This window comes from Passer domesticus, chromosome 8 (assembly GCF_036417665.1).
Source record: "Passer domesticus isolate bPasDom1 chromosome 8, bPasDom1.hap1, whole genome shotgun sequence".
Classification (NCBI taxonomy): domain Eukaryota; kingdom Metazoa; phylum Chordata; class Aves; order Passeriformes; family Passeridae; genus Passer; species Passer domesticus.
The window spans coordinates 46,342,089-46,361,702 of record NC_087481.1 but is presented as its reverse complement, the minus strand read 5'-3'; the positions used below and the strand labels follow the sequence as shown (position 1 = coordinate 46,361,702).

At 52.4% G+C, this 19,614-nt stretch overlaps 2 protein-coding genes and 1 long non-coding RNA gene across 3 annotated transcripts in view; 2 read left to right on the top strand and 1 right to left on the bottom strand.

Moving 5' to 3' along the window:
- Nucleotides 1–896: 896 nt before the first annotated feature.
- Nucleotides 897–8,234, bottom strand: INA (internexin neuronal intermediate filament protein alpha). Its single transcript, XM_064431188.1, has 3 exons — nucleotides 6,382–8,234; nucleotides 2,799–2,923; nucleotides 897–2,241 (listed from the first exon to the last, which is right to left on the bottom strand). Exons 1-3 carry the CDS (start codon nucleotides 7,696–7,698, stop codon nucleotides 1,968–1,970), a joined length of 1,716 nt encoding a protein of 571 aa, XP_064287258.1. The 5' UTR covers nucleotides 7,699–8,234; the 3' UTR covers nucleotides 897–1,967.
- LOC135306752 (uncharacterized) lies at nucleotides 7,223–9,925 on the top strand. The gene is made up of 2 exons (XR_010367523.1): nucleotides 7,223–7,352; nucleotides 8,610–9,925. It is a non-coding gene; the product is annotated as an uncharacterized LOC135306752 (long non-coding RNA).
- A 3,136-nt stretch (nucleotides 9,926–13,061) lies between these two features.
- NT5C2 (5'-nucleotidase, cytosolic II) overlaps nucleotides 13,062–19,614 on the top strand; it is a 59,717-nt gene continuing 53,164 nt past the window's right edge. Inside the window, exon 1 of the mRNA XM_064431184.1 lies at nucleotides 13,062–13,161. The gene's annotated coding sequence lies outside the window, so the exon portion shown is untranslated. The remainder of the gene's footprint in view (nucleotides 13,162–19,614) is intronic.

Sequence of the window (19,614 nt, the reverse complement as noted above, 5' to 3'; positions counted from 1 at the left end):
TGCTGTTCTGCTGGGGGCTGCTGGTCAGCTGCACTGCTCCAACCATGCCTGGGGCCCCTCCCCTGCCTCTGGAAAATGCCCCTTGCTTCACCCACCTGCAGGGCTGCCCTGCCTGGCGCTGTCACCCCACAGTGAGCAGCCTGTCCATGGTCCCCGAGGTTACCAGTGTGACAGGATCAAGGTGTAGCCATGGTGGTCCTGGCCTGCAGCTCTGATGGAGAAGCCTGTGACTGTCACACTCTGTCCCTGGGGCTCTGGGGCAGATTGCCACGACATGGTGCAACAAAGCACAGTACAACAGGGCCACCCAGCAGGAAGCTGCTTTTTCCCTCTACAGGCACAAGTCAAGCAGAATGTGTGCATTTTCCAAATATAAACTACTTCTGGTCACAGCACTTGTAACTACTGGGTTTACTTGGGAGATGGGTGCACCCTCTGCTCTTCATCTGCTCTTGTGTAATTCACTTTATCTTCAGTTGTGCACAGGCAAAGCATGAGGCTGTTTCTAACCCCCGAGCACACAGGCAGTGTGCAGAGGAAATCACAGGTACCTTGGGACTGAACTGTCAGGGGTGTGATGCAAATCACAGCCTCAGAGTTCATTTTCTGAGCAAATGAGGGTGCACTTGGCCGTGGCAGACCTTGATCCCTCAGACGGCTGGCCATGAACTCTTCCACCGTGACAGGCGCCTGGGGTGAGCCCCAGACGTGCCCCACTGCCATCGGTGGGTCCAGCCTTTCCTTGCATCCCCAGCAGGAGGGGCTGGCAGCTGCACCCCAACCCCAAGTTCTTTGCAGGGGCCCAGAGGGGCTGCTGGGCACTGGACCAGCCGGGGGCCAGACACCGACGTGCGTTCCCAAGATGACGCAGCAGCAAAGACAACAAAACAGCTCAGTTTGATCCACACAACTATTTCTTTTTTTAATTATTAACTTGTGCCTTACAATAGAAGAGGAAAGAGTGCGAGCAAACAATTTGCTGGTTCCAGGAACTACTCTGGCAGCACCGCAAGGGCAGCGAGGTCTGGTGCTGATAACCCTGCCGGGGCACTGACACACCACGCGCGGCGTCTCCGGCTCTTGCAAAAGCGATCGCTGGCAATTTAAGGCATTGAAGGAAACCTATGGTTGTTAAATCCTATATCAAATTTGGCACACGTTGGAACAGTTGGAGCGGAGACAAGGATGCTTTGCGGGCTGGTGTTCAGGAGTCCTGCAGCTTCCCAGTGCTGGCTGGGGCACGATGCTAATCTAGGCACAGGGTTTTCATGTGAAGACTGTGCAGCCTAACAAGGAGCCCTCAGAGCCTCGTATTTAGCATAGTGGTGCCTTCACCTCCAGTGTAGCAGTTCCCTGCCCTGTGCCTGCTGCATGTGCCTGGCTTGACTAGTGCTGTCAGAAAACAAGATCTGTCAGTACAAAGAAAAAGTAACATTCCTTATAGTTCAAAACATACGTGGCTGAGATCAGATGTCAGGTGCAGTTACAGTCCAGTATGGCTATTTCTGTGCTTCTAGGGGATGGCTACAGTTTGAGGAGTGGGGAAGTTTAGCTGTACATGGATTTGGATAATTGATGAAACTAGTTACAGTAAACATGTTGAGTTATTTCCCTCCCCTCCTGGGAGAGCTGGCTCAGCAGCCTTCCCAGCCGGCTGCCCCTCGCCCGCCGCAGGAGGAGAGGGAGCGTGTTACGAGTCCATGTGCCACCACCACAATGACCAACATGCATCTCTAGCTACCTGTCCTGTGTGCCCCCACCCCATTTAAAAGGGAGCAATGTGCCAAGCTCGGCCTCTGTGTGGCAGGACCCGCAAGGAAGCCATCCCTGGTTGGTGTCCCCGAGGGGGTTTGTGTTTTTAAGGGAGGCTTCCTGCGAGCCCAGTGCAGCTTTGTGCCCAGAGGAGCAATTTCAAGGCCGAGTGGAGACTGTTCCCCCTCAAATGCTTGTGAACAGGGTCCTGATGGTTACATCTTTGCGTTGGCAAGGATTCCTCCATGCAGGTTTAACCTCCCTCTTTTCTTGACAGAGGTTATGGTCCCCTCAATCACCTCAGCCCTGCTGGATGATATTTTAGAGGTCACTTTAATAACCTCTCCTTGCTCCTCCTCTTTGAAGGACAGAGTAGAGGAACTAAAGCTCCTTGGCTGGAAGGAATAAGTGGGGCTGGGGAGGGAATTGAGAGATGGAAGGCCGCCACTTCCCATGTTGAAGAGGGTCTCCTCTCCCTCCAGCAGCTTCCTGCAAGCACATCACAAGGGAAGAGGTTAGTATGGGGATGTGAAACATCTGCAGAACTTGAGAGCATGTTGTGCCCTGCAGACAAGTCCAAGCCACACACAGTTCACACTGCACCATGAAACTGATTCAAAATCATATTTTGGTCAACCATTTCTGGAACACTTGCAATATGGGGTACATGAGAGCAACTTTCTCCCTTCTTTCCTCTCCAGAAACAACAGGAAAATAAATACCCGAAGCACAGTCTTTTGCATCTACTTTTAACTTTGCAAGAGAAACAATTTTCCAACCCCAACTGTCCCCATTAAAAAATACTGCTTCTGGGATGGCTGAGGGAAGTGGTTCACAGCTGCTAGATCGAGGCAGGACATGGAGCCATGGCTGCTCCCAGGCAGGAGTATGGCAGATCCAGGTGGGGGAGATGAACAACATGCTTGAGGTGCTCCTGGAGCGTGTACCCAAGTATTTTCTGGGCCCTTGAAAATACCCCAGCCTACTGGGGTTAGGGGATTGGGCTTGGGAAGTGTCCTGCTAGAGCAGGAATAGAGCAGCCTTACCTGTAGGCAGCTATCTCGATATCAAGGGCCATCTTGACATTGAGCAGGTCTTGGTACTCCCTCAGGTGCCGAGCCATCTCATTTTTGGTGTTCCGCAGGTCATCCTCCAGCTGCCCAATGGTGTCCTGCAAAGGCAAGGGCGCTCAGCCCTGTGTTTTGGAGCAGGGACTTATCCCACAGTCCCACTCTGCTTTGCCCTTTGTAGAGACAGGGAAGTTGCAATGGACAATTGGTCCATGGTGGCACATCCCACCAGAGGCTTGGGACCATGAAATCTCATGTCAGCAGGGATGGAGAAGCAGGCAGAGCACCAGGCCTGGCTTGTGAGAGTGTGCAGTGGGGGAGGCTTTAGCCATTGATGGATTCATGTAGTTTCCCACCTGCAGTGGGGTCTGTGAGATGGGCAAATAGTGCATGGTGGTGGGACCCTTCAGTCCTGTGGGGGGACAAGGCAGGCTGCTGCAGAGGGAAGTTTTGGGCTTAAATGTCTTCAAAGTAGAGGCAGTGGCTCAACCAGACAAGTGAAAGCACCCTGCACTGCAGCAGCTGAGAAGAAAAGCTGCAGTCTGCATCTGCAGGGCTTAAGAAGGGTTGGGACATGCTTCCAGGAGGTGGAAGGAGAGGTGCTGCTGCCAGGGGTCCCCTCCAGGTGGGGAAGTTTGTCACCTTCCTGGGAAAATGCCTCAGAGCCTCAAAGTGGGGGATTCTCAATGCAGAGATTTGGGGAGATTACAGAGACAGGGCCTGCCCTGCAAGAGCCAGGGTGCTCAGCTGGACAATGTCCTTCTAGCATCCTTCCTGTCAGCTTTGCTGCCTTTTGTCCCTTATAACCAGTTTTACCTGTGATGTGGAGGACTCCAAGGCCAGAATTCCTGCTAACAAAGGAGACTTTGATATTTTCTTCTATTTTTTTTCTCAGAAAACAAGCAGTCTGTATTTTTCCCACATGCATCTAGGTATCTATGTAGCAGCTTGAAAGCAGTGAAACCTGCTCCCATAAGGCTCTTCCCAATCAGGTTTCCCGCTGCCAGCTGCCCCACTGTGCCACCAGAGGAGCGTGATTTGGAACAGGAATGAGTCAGCAGTTTGCACTTAAGCCACGATGTAGCCCTGCCTACAGAGCCCTGCAGTGGCCACTGCCCACCTCCACTCTCCTGCATCCCCTCCCAGAGTCAGGACTTTGCAATTGCTTCCAGATCCTCTGTTCCAGCAAACGATCTTTGTCCTGCCACATCATCCTCATCTTGACCCCTTCCCATTCCTATCATGTCCCCACTTCCTCTCCTGCCTAATCTTCCTCATGGACAGTGCAGAGGCAATCAAAGCAGGTGGAGCTGCCCACGGAGCAGGGAGCTGTGCTCACCCTGATGCAGTGGGCTCCGTTTGAGCAGAGCCCCTCAGAGCAGCAGCTCATCCTGAATGCAGCACAGAGCTCGTCACAGTCGGATTAGCTGGGCACAGCCAGCCTTGCAGGATACTCAGGAGCCATCCTTGTGGTCTCTGCCTTGCCCTGTGTGCCCTGACCATTTTCACAGCAAAAGATCTGCAAGAAGCTGTGCCTCTGAGGAGATCATTGGGGCATTGACTGAGAAGCTGCAGGACACGGCTGCTGCTGCTGTAGTGGTTAAAGCCTCTGCTCCAGTGCAGACAGACTGCTGCTGCACCCAGCCAGGGCAGGAAGGAATGACTTGAGCTCATCCCCACCCTGGGACAGCTCCACTCTTGCTGCTGTGACTTTTTGTGCCTCCAGTCCTCTTCCCTCTGCCTGTAATCCACATGAACAAAAAGCTCTTTCAAAATTGCTTGTCCTTGTTCCTGATCTGCATCTCTCTTCCACAACCCAGCTCTGCCAGCTGGTAGAATAAAAATCCCCTCCTCACCCCACTGCAAACCTGTCCCCTAAAAAAAAGCTCTTGCAGGTTGGTTCAGATTTGACTGGGCAGCCCACAATTATAGACATGCCTCTGCTTTAGCAGGATCATTTTGAAAGCTCAGACAATAGGAATATTCTCTTTTAAGACACACTTCCAACCTTGTCCACTGTTTGCAGCCAAGGAAATTACTTAGCTGATACCCATACACATTGCTCAATGGACTTTTAAGTATTGCTACACATAAAGTAGATCCTGAGGGTCATGTAGAAAAGCACTGCTATGCTGTCACTAAAGCAATTTCAACTATGGTGCTGTTTAATCCAGTTGCTTAATTTTTTTTTCTCCAATTGATAGATTGCTCCCAGGACCCCTCTTTCAAATGGCATCAAGAGTATTTAAGAAGATTACTGTGTATAATGTTTTCACTATGGGTAATATTTTAATTGCCTATTTCCACAAAAATTGTTGACCACCTCAATTATTCAGGAAGCTTGCAAGCAGCTTGGAACTAAGTCAGGAATTCTAGAGCGCCTGGCAAAATTTGGCCTTGGAAATGACAAGGCATTACTTGGGTCCTTCACGTATGATTAAAGCAGTTGTTTCAGTATTTAGAAGGAAATGGCTTGATTTAGAAACCACAGATCATTTAACAGCCATATAATAGAACAATCTCATGATTCATTTTATTATAAATCATGAACATTTCCCTGTAGCAAGAAAATGTGGCAATACTGCAGTAATGGAATAAGAGATATGGAGCACTCAGTGTCTGCCTCACATGAGTCTTTCCACAGACATAAAAAATGCTGGGATCTGTCTGCCAGTCCAGACTTAATCTTTGCAGAGCTCCAATTTCTGCAGTGCAGGTGCCAAGAGCTAGCCCACAGGGCAAAGGGCCAAGCCTGGGCAGACAGCTTCGAGGAATTGCCCACAACGATGTGTAGGCAATTTTGGACCTGATCCTTAAGGGACAGGGCCGGGACGGATCGATTCCCCAAACAGCACTACCGTGTGCAGGATGTCCCCTGCGGGAAGGGAGCTTTGGGAGGGGTGTGCCAGCCTGCTTCCCCAAAATCTGCCCTGTGCAGTTTTGCCTCTGCATAAAGGGTGAAGGCAACAGGCAATGCCGTGGTGGGGCAGGATCTGCGGGCAGGGCAGAGAGGCACAGTGCTGGGTGGTGGGAAGGCTGCAGGGATGCCTGGCGCTGCGCAGCGCTGCAGGGGCACTGCCTGCATGGGTGGTGCTGCACTGCCTGCATGGGTGGTGCTGCACAAGGCAAGAGGGGTGGGTGCCGTTCCGTGCAGGGGTGTTCGTGTGGCGCGGCACTGATGGGGACAGCGCAGGCGATGGTGCTCAGCGATGTGGGGCACTGCTTGGGGCCGGGGGGTCCAGCACTGCACAGAACTGCGGGAGGGGCTGCTGCAGGGGACACAGCTGCGCTGCAGCATCTCGCAGGCCGCGACGATGCTCAGCGCTGCAGGACCAGGGCAGGGAGAGTGCGGGGACGCGGGCACCGGTACGGCACCGCGCCGGGTGCGTGCGTGGGATGAGATTCCCGGTGCTACACATTACAGGGGGTGGCCGCTGGGATGGAGGTGCCGACATGGTGCGGATGGCGCGGGAGGAGGATGCTCGGTGCCGCCCAGTGCCCGGCGCTGCCCGGTGCCAGGGGAGGGCACGCTGACGGTTCCCGGCGCCGCCCGGCTCACCTGCAGGCCGGCGGCCTCGGCGTTGTGCCGCTCCTCCAGCTCCTGCAGCTGCCTCTCCAGGGACTGGTGAGCGCCGCGCAGGCTCTCCATCTCCACCAGGCGCGCCTGGAGCTGGCGGCGGCACTCGCCGGCCTCGCGGCGGCTGGCGCGCACGGCCTCCTGGCTGCGGGCCGCCCGCTCGTGCAGGCGGGCGCAGCGGGCGCGGTACCAGTCCTCGGCCGCCTGCAGGTTGCGGGCCGCCAGCGCCTCGTACTGAGCGCGCAGCTCCCGCAGCGCCGCGGCCAGGTCGGGCCGCGGGGCCGGCGGCGGGGCCGCGGCCGGGAGCGCGGCGCCCAGCTCGGCGAGGTGCTCGGCGTGGGCGCTGCGCAGCGCCGCCAGCTCCTCCTGCAGCGCCGCCGCCCGCCGCTCCAGATCGGCGCTGGCGCGGGAGGCCGCCTCGGCCGCCTGCTGCCGGGAGCGCAGCGCCCGCTCCGCCTCGGCGCGGCTCCGCGCCTCCTCCTCGCAGCGCGCCCGCAGCCGCTGCGTCTCCTCGGCCAGGCGCGCCCGCTCCAGCGCCGCCTGCGCCCGCTCCCCGTGCGCCTCCTCCAGCCGGGCGCGCAGGGCGCGCAGCTCCCCGCCCAGCAGCTGCCCCAGCCGGCGCGGCTCGTCCGAGCGCTGCCGCAGCGCCGCCAGCTCCGCCGCCAGCGCGCGGTTCCGCTCCTCCAGAGCCCGCACCCGCTCAATGTACCCGGAGAAGCGCTCGTTGAGGCCCTGCAGCTGCTCCTTCTCGCTGCCCCGCGCCCGCCGCGGCTCCGCGCCGCGCTCCCGCACCGCCTCCGGCTCCGCGCCCGGGCGCACCCACCGGCCCGCCAGCATCTCCGGGCGCCGCGGGGCCTCCGCGAAGAGGTGGCGATAGGAGGCGGCCAGCGCCGACGGCTCCGCGCTGTAGCTCATGGCGGCGGAGGGGGACCGGCGGCGGTGCCGGCGCTTATGTACGGCGGGGCGGAGCGCGGTGCGGAGGGGGCGCGGGGCGGAGCGCTCCGGCGGGGAGGGGGCGCGGTGCGGTGCGGTGCGCGGTGCGGTGCGCGGTGCGGTGCGGTGCGCGGTGCCGCCGCGGCAGGAGGCGACAGGAGCTGTCCGTGAGCGGCGGTGCTGAAGGGCTGTGGCAGCGGGCGGGGCACGGGGCGGGACGGACCGATAGGCGGACGGATGGATGGATGTGGGGGGAGATGTGTGTGGGGAATAGACGGTCACACGGACGCAGAGGAGCATGCAAACACACACAGGCATATGGACGAGGTCACACAGACACAAAGAGACAGATGGATGCACAGGCATGCGAAAAAGCTCAGGTGCATTCACAGCAAGACAAACACATCCACATGCTCGGAGCCAGAGAGACAAAGGGGCAAGCAGCCGTTCAGAGACACACAGATGCACTGGCAAGGAGTGGCAGAAAGGAAGAGAAGCAGAAGGAAGCAAGTAGAAATGGGCAGGTGGAGAGAATCAGGCAGGCACCCAGAAAGACAAAAGACAGACACACGTGTGCACACACATACACACACCCATTGCTCTTGCTGGGGTATCCCCAGCTGTCCCCTCCGATGCTCAAGGGAAGCTGTGCTGTGCATCTGTGTCTGGGCTGGAGGTGTCCTGGGGGGGTTGGTGCCAGCCCCTCTTCTCTGATAAGGACCAGGGTGCCTATGTCTGTGTGGGATCTCCTTGGGATGGGGATAGGGACTGTTGGGGTGCAGAGCTGGGGGTATGCCTGGAGGAGGGTGTGACCAGGACAAAGACTGATAACGGTGAGTCCAGATATAACACAGGAGACACACAGGGAGGATTTTGCCTTCAGGTTGTTTGCCAGGAACTGAAGCACTTCACTTTCTCGACTGTCCATGCAAGCAGGCTGGGCCCTCCCACTGGCTAGGGTTTGCTGGGAGCACCCAGGGCTGTATCACTGACAGGAAGAGGGGTACATGCACACCCCACCTCCAGGCCAAGTGCACTGCCTGCACACCAGTGCAGGACCTCCAAGAGACCAATGAGAAGTGACTGATTTCTGAGAGAAGCAGCACAAATATATAGCTGCAAGATGGAAAAACAACTTAATTTTGATCTAAGTGTGAGAAACATGGGTGAAATGAGCAAATATTTGGATCCTGTCCCCTGCTGTACTTCTCTATGGCACAGAAATCTGCACTAATGTCCTGTTCCTCTACTCCACTTATCCCTGTTTGTCCTTACAGGTGACCAGAGGACAGCATGAGGGAGTTCCAGCAAACGAGCAGGGAGGACAAACAAGTCAGGGCTGGCATTGGAGAGAGCTGTGACTTCCAAAAGAGCTGTTGCTGTGGTTGAGCAATACCTTCAGTGCAGGTAGCTCGATGTGCAGTTGCATCATCCACTGCACATGAACAAGCAGTCCATGTTTTGATGGCAGAGCATTCCAGGCGGAGAGCCTTGGCACAGGTGGGGCTGCCAGCTATCCTCGCCCTGGCCTGGGCTGCCTGGCTCACACTGCTGGGGCAGAAATCCTTTTCTTGGTCTGTTTTTTTTTCCCCAGGTATTTAATGTACTACTCACACACAAGTGCATTTTACCATTTCCTCAGTGTCTCCTACTCTGCACTACAATATCCTAAGTCAGGGTTTACTGCTGCGAGTAACTGATCACAGAAATGAGGAGTTTCCAGCTCTGCTTAGTTATGCGTGTGGTATTGCTTTGATGATTTTGCTCTGATGCTTATTACTAATGATAGAGGCTTCTGTGGTTCTCTTTGTCATGGAAAAGTGGAGTGCAGCTTACCCTGGCTTCCTCACTCATGCTGTTGTAGCACTGCCATACATATGTACCCTAACAGCTGAGTTAGGAGAGCCACTGTCTCCTCCAGCACATGAACTACAAGGTAGCAGAAGTGCTGATTTCCATGAGGAAAGACCCTGGGATAAAACACCCTTTGCCTCTGGGAAAGGGGTCAAGGTGTTCTGACACAATTTACACACCCAGAAGGAGGCTGCATGGAACAGATGAGACCTGTGCCAGTTACTGGTGAGAGTGCTGGAACCGTGTGGCTGAATGAGCACAAGGGATCAGGGTCACTGAGTTACAGTGAGCACTGCTGTCCTGCAGAACAAGGCTCTGACTCCAAGGCTGGAGAAAAGCTGAACACTGGCATGTCAGACCTGAAAAGACATGACAAGCTGGACAAGTGGGCACAAACTGAAAGCACAGCAGTGCCTGTGATATATTCACCATCAGGAAACCTTGGCACTTGAGTAACTGTTGTGCACAGACACATGGCATCAGGAGGAGCTTTATGAGGCTAGAAAACAAGCAGAAAACCAAAGAGAAGCAGTCCCATAGCTAAGAATTGTACACCAATGAAACAACAAAGGGTTGTGTTAGGGATTAAATTACCCAGGACCATTCTGTACCTCCTAGTTACTTCAAAAATCAAGTCCTGCATGTGAGGCAGCAGGAGGACTCCTTAAAGCTCTGTGCTACTCTCCACACAGCATCTGCCTGCTGACGAGGCTCATTAAACCACTTATCTCCCGAGCAATCTGCCTGGGCTCGTGAGTCACAGGGAAAAGCCGTACTCTGAGCTGTGCACACTCGGCAGTGGGACACACGCCTGCTGGCCAGCACAAACCATGAAACTGCAGCTCTGGGGAGCTGCTTCACCACCCAGCCTCCCCACTGCAGCTTCACGAGAGGGAAATGCTTGCCAGCAGTGGGAAAAAGGCAGATCCCAGTGTCTTCCAGGAGGCTACTGCCAGATCTCCTGTGGCACAGGTGGGTATTGCCACGGAGAAAACATGTAAGTGGTAAACACACATGTAAGGAGGATGGATGCATTTGTTAATTGCACACACAGACACACTAACAAAAACAGGAAAATGGCTGTACTGGATCCTTCTAACTCAGGAGTTTGTTTCTCACAGTGGGAGATTCATGCTTCTTTGGTATAACTTCTCTGGTTCTGTCTGTCTGCAATGCTGGGGCTCCCCAGACAGCAGTCACATCTCCTTTTACTGGCCCTTATCTAATCAGTGCAAGTTCACGTCCTGCATGCCATTGTGCTCTGTAATCCACAGTTTGATAATGCACTCTATGAAAAAACATCTTTTTTCATGTTTCAGAGTGGCTGCCAGCTAATTTCATTCCATGTCTCTGACTTGTGGGACACAGTGGAAGAGCTGGGATATGGTTTCTCCCCACCCAACTCCCTGCGCAGAATTTTGCAGACCTCTGCCTTACCCCACTTCACCTCTTTCCTAGGCTGAAAGGGTCTTGTCTATTTAATTTTTCTTCACAGAAAAGCCATTTCACATTTTTAGTCATCTTTGTTGGCTTCAGTGACTCTTCTGGGGTTCTGTGTTGGAAAGACACACAGACAGACATTTCAGGAGGGGCCCTGCCATGAGGATGCACGGAAATGACAAATACAGGTGGCTGCATCTCCAAGCAAAAACTCTTGCTTGGGGGCCTGGTGCAGGTGCTGTGAGATGTCCCAGGGTATTGGGAAGTGCAGGATGAGCTTCCCTGGTGAGCAATGCCTCCTGCCATGGAAGGCTTGGCACCAAAAATGGACTTTGCTACAGCCAGAACTAATAGTTGTGGTGCTGTTGGGTGTTTCCCCTTGGAAGGGAATGGAGCAAGGCTGACAGAGCCTGGAGAGGAACAATGGGCCAAGTCAGCAAAACCCTGCCCAGCTGCATGTCCCTGTGCCAGAAGGTGGTGGCAGAGCCTTATCACCCAGGGCAGAGTGGAGGGCAATAGGGAAAGCTGAGGGAGTCCTTGGGGAGATAAAGGAGGCATCATGGCAGTGGGGAGAGAAGAGCTGCTGCCAGTGTGAGGCAGACATCCCCAGCCTCTGGCTACCACTGAGGCGTGGGAAAGGAGATTGAATGAGTGTTCCAGTGGCTTGGCACAGCAGTGTGGCCTGGATGAGGTGGGGTAGCTGGATGGCTGCCATCACCCTTGTCTCTGGCAGGGATCAGCCTGAGGTGGCCAGAATCCCTTTTCCAGCCCTCCAGGGTCAGGAACAACAGACAGAAAAGGCGAGGCTTGTTTTGCCTGGGAGGGTTGTTTTGCCCTGCACTTTTTGTGGTGGTGCTCACCCAGCGTGGCAGAACTTGGGGCAGAACACAGGCAGATCCTGCTCTGCACAATGATCCCCTCAGCCTGCCCAACCTAGTGGCCATGCCTGGAGGCGTGAGGGATGTAGTCTGTGCTCACAGTAGACTGGGATGGGACACGTCTGCTCGTTGCTGGGGGCACTGTCCCCCAAGCCCCCAGCCATCACCCTCTGCCTCCCCAGCTGCCTGGGGACCTCCTCACCACCCTCCTGGCAGCAGAGGGGGCACACAGTGACCCCAGCCTTGTCCCAGCCCACACACCCCAAAGTATCAATGATTAATCACTTCATTTTAACCAAAGCTCTGGCTCTCTCACCCATTGTGGAGCTTAAAAATAAATTAACATTGTGCAGCATGGGGAGCTGATGTCAAAGTAGAGTGACTACGTTTTTATTTGATACTGAAGCCTGTGCTTCCTTAAGCTCCTAGCTCAAGGTACTGTAACTACTGTAACAATGGCAAACTAACACAAAGCAGCCTCATAACAGGTTTTGAAAATGAGCATTATGTAGTACAGTAACACAGAGGCTGGCTGACAAAACTGTGGGAGCTCAGGCAGGCCAGGGAGGTGCAGGCTGGGGGTGCAGCCCCAGGGATTTTTTCTGGAGCGATGCCAGGCCTGGAGGAGGCTGCTGAGGAAGGGCTCTGTGGTTGTTCTGTGAGTGGCCACACTGAATCACAAATTGTTAGAGTTGGAACACACCTCTGGAGATCTCCCAATCCAACTCCCCTGACAGGGCAGGGTCACCCGGACCATGTGACACCGGGATTTTGAATGTCCTCAGGGATGGAGACTCCATAACCTCCTGGGCAGCATGTTCAGGGCTCTGCCACCCTCAGCATGAAGTCAGAGAAGGGCTGGAGCACCTCTTATGAGGAAAGCCTGAGGCCTGCTCAGCCTCATAAGAGGCAACTGAGACAGGACCTCATTAATGTGTACAAATATCTGAAGGGAGGGTGCCAACATGATGGATCCGATTTCTGCTCGCTGGTGTCGGGTAACAGGACAAGAGGCAATGGGCAGAAGCTGATGCACAGGAAGTTCCACCTGAACGCGAGGAAGAACTTGTGTGCTGGAACAGATTGCCCAGAGAGGATGCGGAGTCTCCCTCACGGGGGATGTTCGAGAACCATCTGGACACAATCCTGTGCCACATCCTCTAGGATAACCCTGCTTGAGTGGGAGCTTGGACCAGACAATCCATTGCAGTCCCTTCCAACCTGATCCGTGATTCTGTGACTCATGTTGAGGTGGAACTTCCTATGCTTTAGTTTATGACCATTGCTCCTTGTCCTGTCACTGGGCACCACTGAAAAGAGCCGGGCGCCAACCTCTTGGCACCCGCCTTTGAGAGGTTTATGTGCACTGATGAGACCCGCTCTCAGTGTCTCTTTTTCAGGCCGAGCTCCCGCAGTGTGTCCCCTCTCGGGGGACGCCGCAGAGTGCCCTCACGCCCGCAGCCGGTGCGGCACTTTGCCGACGCTCCCTGGGCCGCGGGCCGTGCGGCCGCCGCGGGGCTCGCACACTGCCCGCGCTCCCTCACGGCGGCCGGGGCGGGGCGGGGCGGGGCGGGGCGCGGGCGGCGCCTGCGCAGTGCGGGCGGCGCGGGCGCTGCGGCAGTTGGTGCGGGGCAGTTCCACCCGAGCGCGGCGCGAGGTGAGAGCGGCCGCGGGCGCGCGCGGCGGGTGCGGGGAGCGCGCGCGGGGCGGGAGCGCGCCGGGGAGCGCCGGGGCGGGTGGCGGGGGAGGCAGCGCCCCCTCCCTCGGGCGCGCGCCCCGGCCCGGGGGGGCGCCGAGCTCCGCGGCCGGGGCTGAGGCGGCGCGGGGAGACCCCCGGGGCAGCGCCCGCCGCTGCTCCGCCCTGCCCCGGCGGCCGCCGCTGCCCCGTCCCGCTCCGGGCAGGGCAGCCCCCGGCCGCGCCTCCGCTCCCCGGCTGCCCCCGCCCGTGGCAGGGCGGCGATTCCGTGCCCGCTCCGCCGCCCGAGCCCCCGGCGGGGTGCGTGTGAGCAGGGCCGGGGCCGGCACCCGGTGCCTCCGGTTCCGCTTTCCTTCCGCCCCACGTGGAGCGGAGGGTCCCGGCGGCGCCTTCCCGCCCGCCGGTGCCCGGGGCGGCGGCCGCCCGGGCGGGGAGGCGGCGGAGCCCGTTCCGGGCGCGGGGCGAGCGGCGCCGTGCCGGGCAGGCGTGCGGCTGAGCGGGGGCTCGCTGTCACCGCTCCGCTCCCTTCCACTCGCTCTTGGCTCTCCGGCGGTGTCGGGCTGGAGCTGATAACCCACGGCCGGGAGCGGGGCACCAAGTAAATTAATAAATATAACAGACCAGTGCGAGATTGCTTTCCTCGCATTTTACTTACTTTTTTTTTTTAATCCCTCCTTGCATGCCAAAAATAATGTTGCAAAATGTATGATGGAAGCAAACCTGCACTGGTTCTCTGGTAGACCAGATGACTTTATACGACAGTACTGCCTCTTGTAGCACAGACAGTTTTGAAAATTCCTGGAACCACCGAGATTATGAAACGCTCAAGTTTATTCCCTTGCTAGTGTATGTAAAGGCTGCCAAGCTGGATGCTAAGGCTCCTCTTTGACATGGTCTTGAGAACATTCCTCCCAAGCCATAATCATTCATGTTCTAAAATATTTTTTTTAGCTCTGTAAGATTTATTGTTTGAACATCAAAGATTGCAAAATACTCTCTAAGTAGTCACTTAGAAATGTCTCCCTGTCAGTTTAGAGTAACATCATCACCGACTGAAATGTAGTGATCCAAATACTCACTTGTCACTAGTGATTGAACTGAAAATATTTTTAGGTCCTTTCAGGTGGTGTGTTTTACTGGTTTTGATTTTACTGAAAAACCAGGTTCTGGTTTTACTGAAAACCAGAAAGAAAACGCAAAACTGCATTTTGATCTTCGGTTCAAGTGCTGAATTTGTAGTTCCAGCACTGAGCAAAAACGCCAGTGCTTTACATGCAAATCAATCAGCTTAGCTCAGGAAGTCTGTCACTGTCTCCGTCAGCCCGTGTCAACCTAAACATATTTTAGAGTGGAACTGCTATTTAAAATAATCTATTGCCATTAGTCCAGAGTCCAGAAGATCGTTCAGGAACCTGCTGGTTTGATTAACAGCAGTTGGGGTTTGTTCAAGCATAGACGTGGTTTCATTATATAGCACAATACAACCTTTACTCTGTACAGCGTCATTCAAACAAATTGTATGGCAAATGCACCACCGAATGCTCCATTGAATCCAGTACAATTGCAGAGAGAAATGGGGAGAAAAGCTGTAAGAATGGGAGAGATGTTTTCAGCTGAGGTTTGAAATTAGCAGCCTGTCAGTATATTTGCACTGGTAGCAGTAGTGTTATACGATGATTCGAGGATACACGCTAGCGAAAATCAGACGCAGGCTGAAACTTTCCCAGGCAAATTTCCAGTTTGTAGGCAATTTTTAATCATCGTAACGATGATGATAATAATATCCCCCTAGAACTGTCATTCCTTGTCATGTATGATTCCTAATATAACTTGAAGAGAAAGCTAATAGACCCTCATTAAAATCACTAGAAATATTTATCCTAGACTTTTTTTAACTTTCAGGGGATTTTTTTTTAACAGAAAGCTTAGGCTGGTGTTTACTGGTAAACATTGTGGTATTGTGCTTTTTGGGGAACACTGAAAGGAGTGTTTTATTTCCTTCAAAAATATACAAGTATATTATTTTTGCGTTGGAAGAAGGGAAGCAAAGTCTTAGAATACAGTGTTTAAATTATGCTTATTGAAAAAAACAGATAGCTTTATTTAATTCCATCGTAACTCTTACTTGCAGTTCATCTTAATAAAATAATGCTTGTTGAAAAGTGATAGGTGGGTGGGTGAGCTGTTGCAGTGTGAGCTGTTGTCTGGGGATGGCGCAGGCTGGCTGCAGAGCAGGTCTGGTGCTCCAGGACAAGCTGAGAGGGTCTGCAGCCCTTGAGTCCTGCAGGAATTGTGGATACTGACTTGCGAGGAGGTGCAGGAAGAAGGGCTGACCACAGCTCTTCCCTGAAAACCTTGAGCAAGAGACAGAATTGCAGTCACGCAGTCACACTCGGTGAACCCGCTGTTTTGCGGGCATTTTGAGCTAGGGAGGGCTGTGGAGGTGGTGCTGTGGTGGTTCAGTACCGTGGAATTTGCCATTGCTTGGGCACTGGTGACAATCCCACACAAAGCAGCGTTACCACGGAGAAGCTGCTTGGCCTGGGGAAAGTGGATTAATGGTCTCCAGCCAGGCTGCAGTGGAAAGTTGTCATAGGAACTGGCTCGCTGTTCCGCAGGCCTGTGCCTTGTCTTCGCTCCTTGGAAAGAGCGCCTCAGGTTAAGAAATACTCACATGCCATCCAGTGTAAAGCCCTGAGGAGAGCAGGGCACTCGGGCTCTGCCAGGGCAAGCTGAGGACAGTGCTGTACCCAGCCTGAGTGCTGTGCCTTGGGATGAGCTCACAGCGCCTGCCCTGCACCAGCTCCTGCCTGGGGGTGGCCCACAGACACTGGGTGTCCTGACAGAAAACAGATGTGGCTTCTTCTGCACTGAGAATAATGGGACAGAAAACTGAACAGAATGTGCCCAGGAGGGAAAGCCTTGCCTGGCTCTTTGGGATGTGTTTGGGAAGAGATGTTTCCAAGTCAGTGCATGGGAATTCCTCACTTATTTTCTGTACTGCATGTACTTTTAAAATTTTATTTGTTTAGTGTCAGCAGCACAAATATAATTTGAATTGTTATTTGAAATGGCCACAATCCAAATCTTCAAGAGTTGGCTATTCTGTGCTGAATCTTATTATTTATGAGTATATTTGAAAAGCACATTGATATAAATATTTCCTATTTTAAAGTGTCTGTTTTGTGCTATTAAAGAAATTACTGTGTCATGATTATGATGCTTGGAGCAATGAGCTGTATTTTGGTTTTTAATCATCATGACTTACCAACTGGAATGGTTCCTAAAACCTGTGCACACTACACAGAGATCATGTGTGCAGCATGAATCTGCTTCTTTAACACAACTGCAGAGAGAATCCAGCATATACAATAAGTAGAACTTTATGTATGGTAAACAGACCTTAAGCAACATCTGGAAAAAATTGCATTGGTCTTTAAGGTAGCCAGTGTAAGCAGTTGATAATCTAGACCTAGCTACATAAATGTAGTTACTAAGTCTCCTGCATGTGTTTTCAGGGCTAAAAAGGTGCTGGGGAGACCTGCCTGTATGAAGCCATATTAGGAGAAAGACATTTTTTATATGGCAGTATGAGATCAAGGAGGGAGCCTGAGTAATTCAGCCTAAAAAACCCACAGCAGTCTGTTATTACCTGAATGTGTAACAGTGTGTGCACCATACTATGAAGTCAAAAACAGATTTGCTCTCATTTCCTGGACAATTGGGTTCCCCAGACATAGGAGCACTGAGTGGCTGTGTGCCAGAACTGTTAAGTTCTGTCAGTTTTTCAAGTCTGGTACAGCATGGTAGAGCTTAAATTTGTGGCTTGCTGGTGGTCTTATCGTCTGGGCATGAATACCTGCAGTAGGATTTACCAGCAGAGTCAGCCCTTTTTTGGTGGTTTCACTGGAGACACCATTCTGAATAAAATGGGGAGGTTGGAGACGCCACTGTGATCATCTGCATGCTTCTCTTAACAACCAAGGAAGAAAACAAGTGGGTTCTTACCCTGTGCATCATACCAGCTCAAACTGGCTTAAGTTCTGCAAAGGTATGAGCCCATCAGCTGTGGAGAGCAGGAGCCACAGTAATGAGGCATCTATAGAAATGATGCTGGGACTGAAAGCTGTTGCTTTCTGTTTTGAAACTGAAAAATGTGTGGGCAGAGCTTCTGTAGGTGGATGGAAGAAGAAAGGGAGGTCCAAGGAGATGTGATTCTTCTGAGATTGGAAGGTGGCTCCAAAGTGAGGTTAGTACAAACAGATGTGCAGGAACAATGTACTCTAGTGCAGCTCGTGTTGTACCCAGCCTGTAAATAAGAAGGTGGTTGTGGTCGTTGCTGTAACTGCCATTCCAGCTCTTTTCACCACAAGTGATTTATTTAAAAACAAAAGCTCCTTGAAGTCATTATGTGGTCCAAACTTAGCTTAATTTAATTATTAAGTATTCACAGCTCCTAGCTATGTTTCAGATATTTTCAAAGACTTGCTATTTTGCTTATGTGCTTACTACAAGATTACCATTGAACCTTTCTTGGCAGAGTTGGTTCAGAGGAAGGGATAAAACAGAAAGTTCCTGTACATATTTCTGCCGGAGGCTCTGAGGTAGAGTGGTTTTCCACTGTGTATTCAAGAGCGTGCCTTTGGATTAGCTGGCTTTGACCCAGGCCTTGTAGTTCTCCCTGTTAACATTGGCATAATAGATAAAACTCTTTTAAGACACATTCTTGCTAGATTTTCAGGAAGCAGCTTCTCACCGAACCTTCCAGGAAGGTACACGTCCCCAAAATATTTTCCAACTGGGGTGGTCCAGTTTTGGCAGTTGTGGTGGCCAGATCTGGCTTGTGAGACCTTCTGGGTGGGTTGTCCCCTTCTTGTGTGAGCTGCTGCCTCTTCCCTGGCAGCAGCTGCTGCCTGCACTGCTGTGGTGGAACAGCTGCATCCCAGCTGTGTCCATCGGGCTCCGGAGGAAGCGTTTGGCTGTTCAGGCAGTGTTTGCTGCTGAAATCACTATTCCTTATCTCCTCTGGAGAATGTTAGCTGTGGATGGGAATCAACTCATACTTTACTGAATCAGCTCATACTTTACTGCTTGGACCGTGCTCCTCTTGGCATTTGCGTCAAATGTAGTGTATGTCTGGCCATGGCATATAACAAAGGAAATGTTGTAGTCAGTTTGTAAGGTAACCTGGAAAGGAAGGTAAATTCAGAAGACTGAAGATGGTTTAGCATAAAGCACCCAGAGTTCTCTAGACTAGCTGAAATCTGCTGGTGTTTGGGTTGATTCAGTTGCTGGTGAGTTACATATAGGCATGCACAGTGAATAATTAGGAACACGAGGTCAGAGGAGAGCATGTGAATATTCTGCTCTCGGAAACCCAAAAGAGGTCCTGAGGTTTATGCCAGAGCTTTGTAATCATAACATGGCAATTACCAACAACAACATCTAAGAATAAGTGCTAGCAAAGGGCAGGCAGCATAGGTAATTTTGGAAGTCAGTAAATAGAACAGTTGCAATCAAAAAGAAATCATCTTTTAATGTTAATTTTGTTTGCTTTCTCTGTCTCCAAGATACCTTCCCCCCCCCAAAGGAACAGCTTAACATGTTGGCAAAGGTATTTAAAATGTTTCTCTCTGATCTTTTTGGATATTACAGACTATTTCAAGACTATGCAAAGATGTATGTGGCCTTTGAAGTCATCGGAAAGGGCTGTAAAATTTGGTCCCAAATGTCCTCTTAAATCATGTCCTTTCTGACACCCTGTGCAGTATTCCCTGAGAGCTTTTAAGAACAGATGCCCATAGTAGCTACATAATTGTTTCTTTTTTATTGCTTGTTCAGTTCCTAGTGTTGCTCTCATGTCACTCTCAGTGTGTTCTTTTAGATCAGGATGAGTTTATTCCCTAAAGAAAAAAACTGGTCAGTGACCATAAATTGCAGATGTTCTGAGCATCAGTTAACTCAAGACTGTCCCTGGAAACTGCTCTTAGTTGAGTAAAGCTGGAAAGAGGAATGTAGCATAGAGGCAAGCCAGACTGGTAAATCATCTGTTAGTTCTGATGTTTGGAAACTGAGGCAGGAGTCAAATTTCGTTTTCCGCTTCATGCTGCAGTTATCAGTTGGTGCATCAGTGATGTTTAAGAGCAGGTCAGCAAGACAGCCTGTCTTGAGTCTTTCAGTGTTTGGGGATCCTGCATTTCCCCATTGCTTACCTCTGTTTAAAAAAAAAAAAATGGAAAGAGTTTTACTTGCTGTGATCTGAAATGGGGTGCCTATCTATAGCCTTCAATAATTTGGGGACTTTTTCATGTCTGATCAAAATAACACTGTAGTCTTTCTAAGAGTTAGTTAAAAACACATTTGCAATCTAACCTTTCCTTTTTTTTTCATGTGATAAGAGATTAGGTAGGTTCT

What these genes read in the sequence shown, in the direction of transcription:
- INA (XM_064431188.1), bottom strand. Translation starts at nt 7,698, where the DNA reads ATGCCTGTGCATCCATCTGTCTCTTTGTGTCTGTGTGACCTCGTCCAT. An exon ending in CCGAGGCCGCCGGCCTGCAG is followed by an intron (nt 2,924 to 6,381) that starts GTGAGCCGGGCG and finishes TTGCCTTTGCAG; the next exon opens with GACACCATTGGGCAGCTGGA. An exon ending in ATCGAGATAGCTGCCTACAG is followed by an intron (nt 2,242 to 2,798) that starts GTAAGGCTGCTC and finishes ATGTGCTTGCAG; the next exon opens with GAAGCTGCTGGAGGGAGAGG.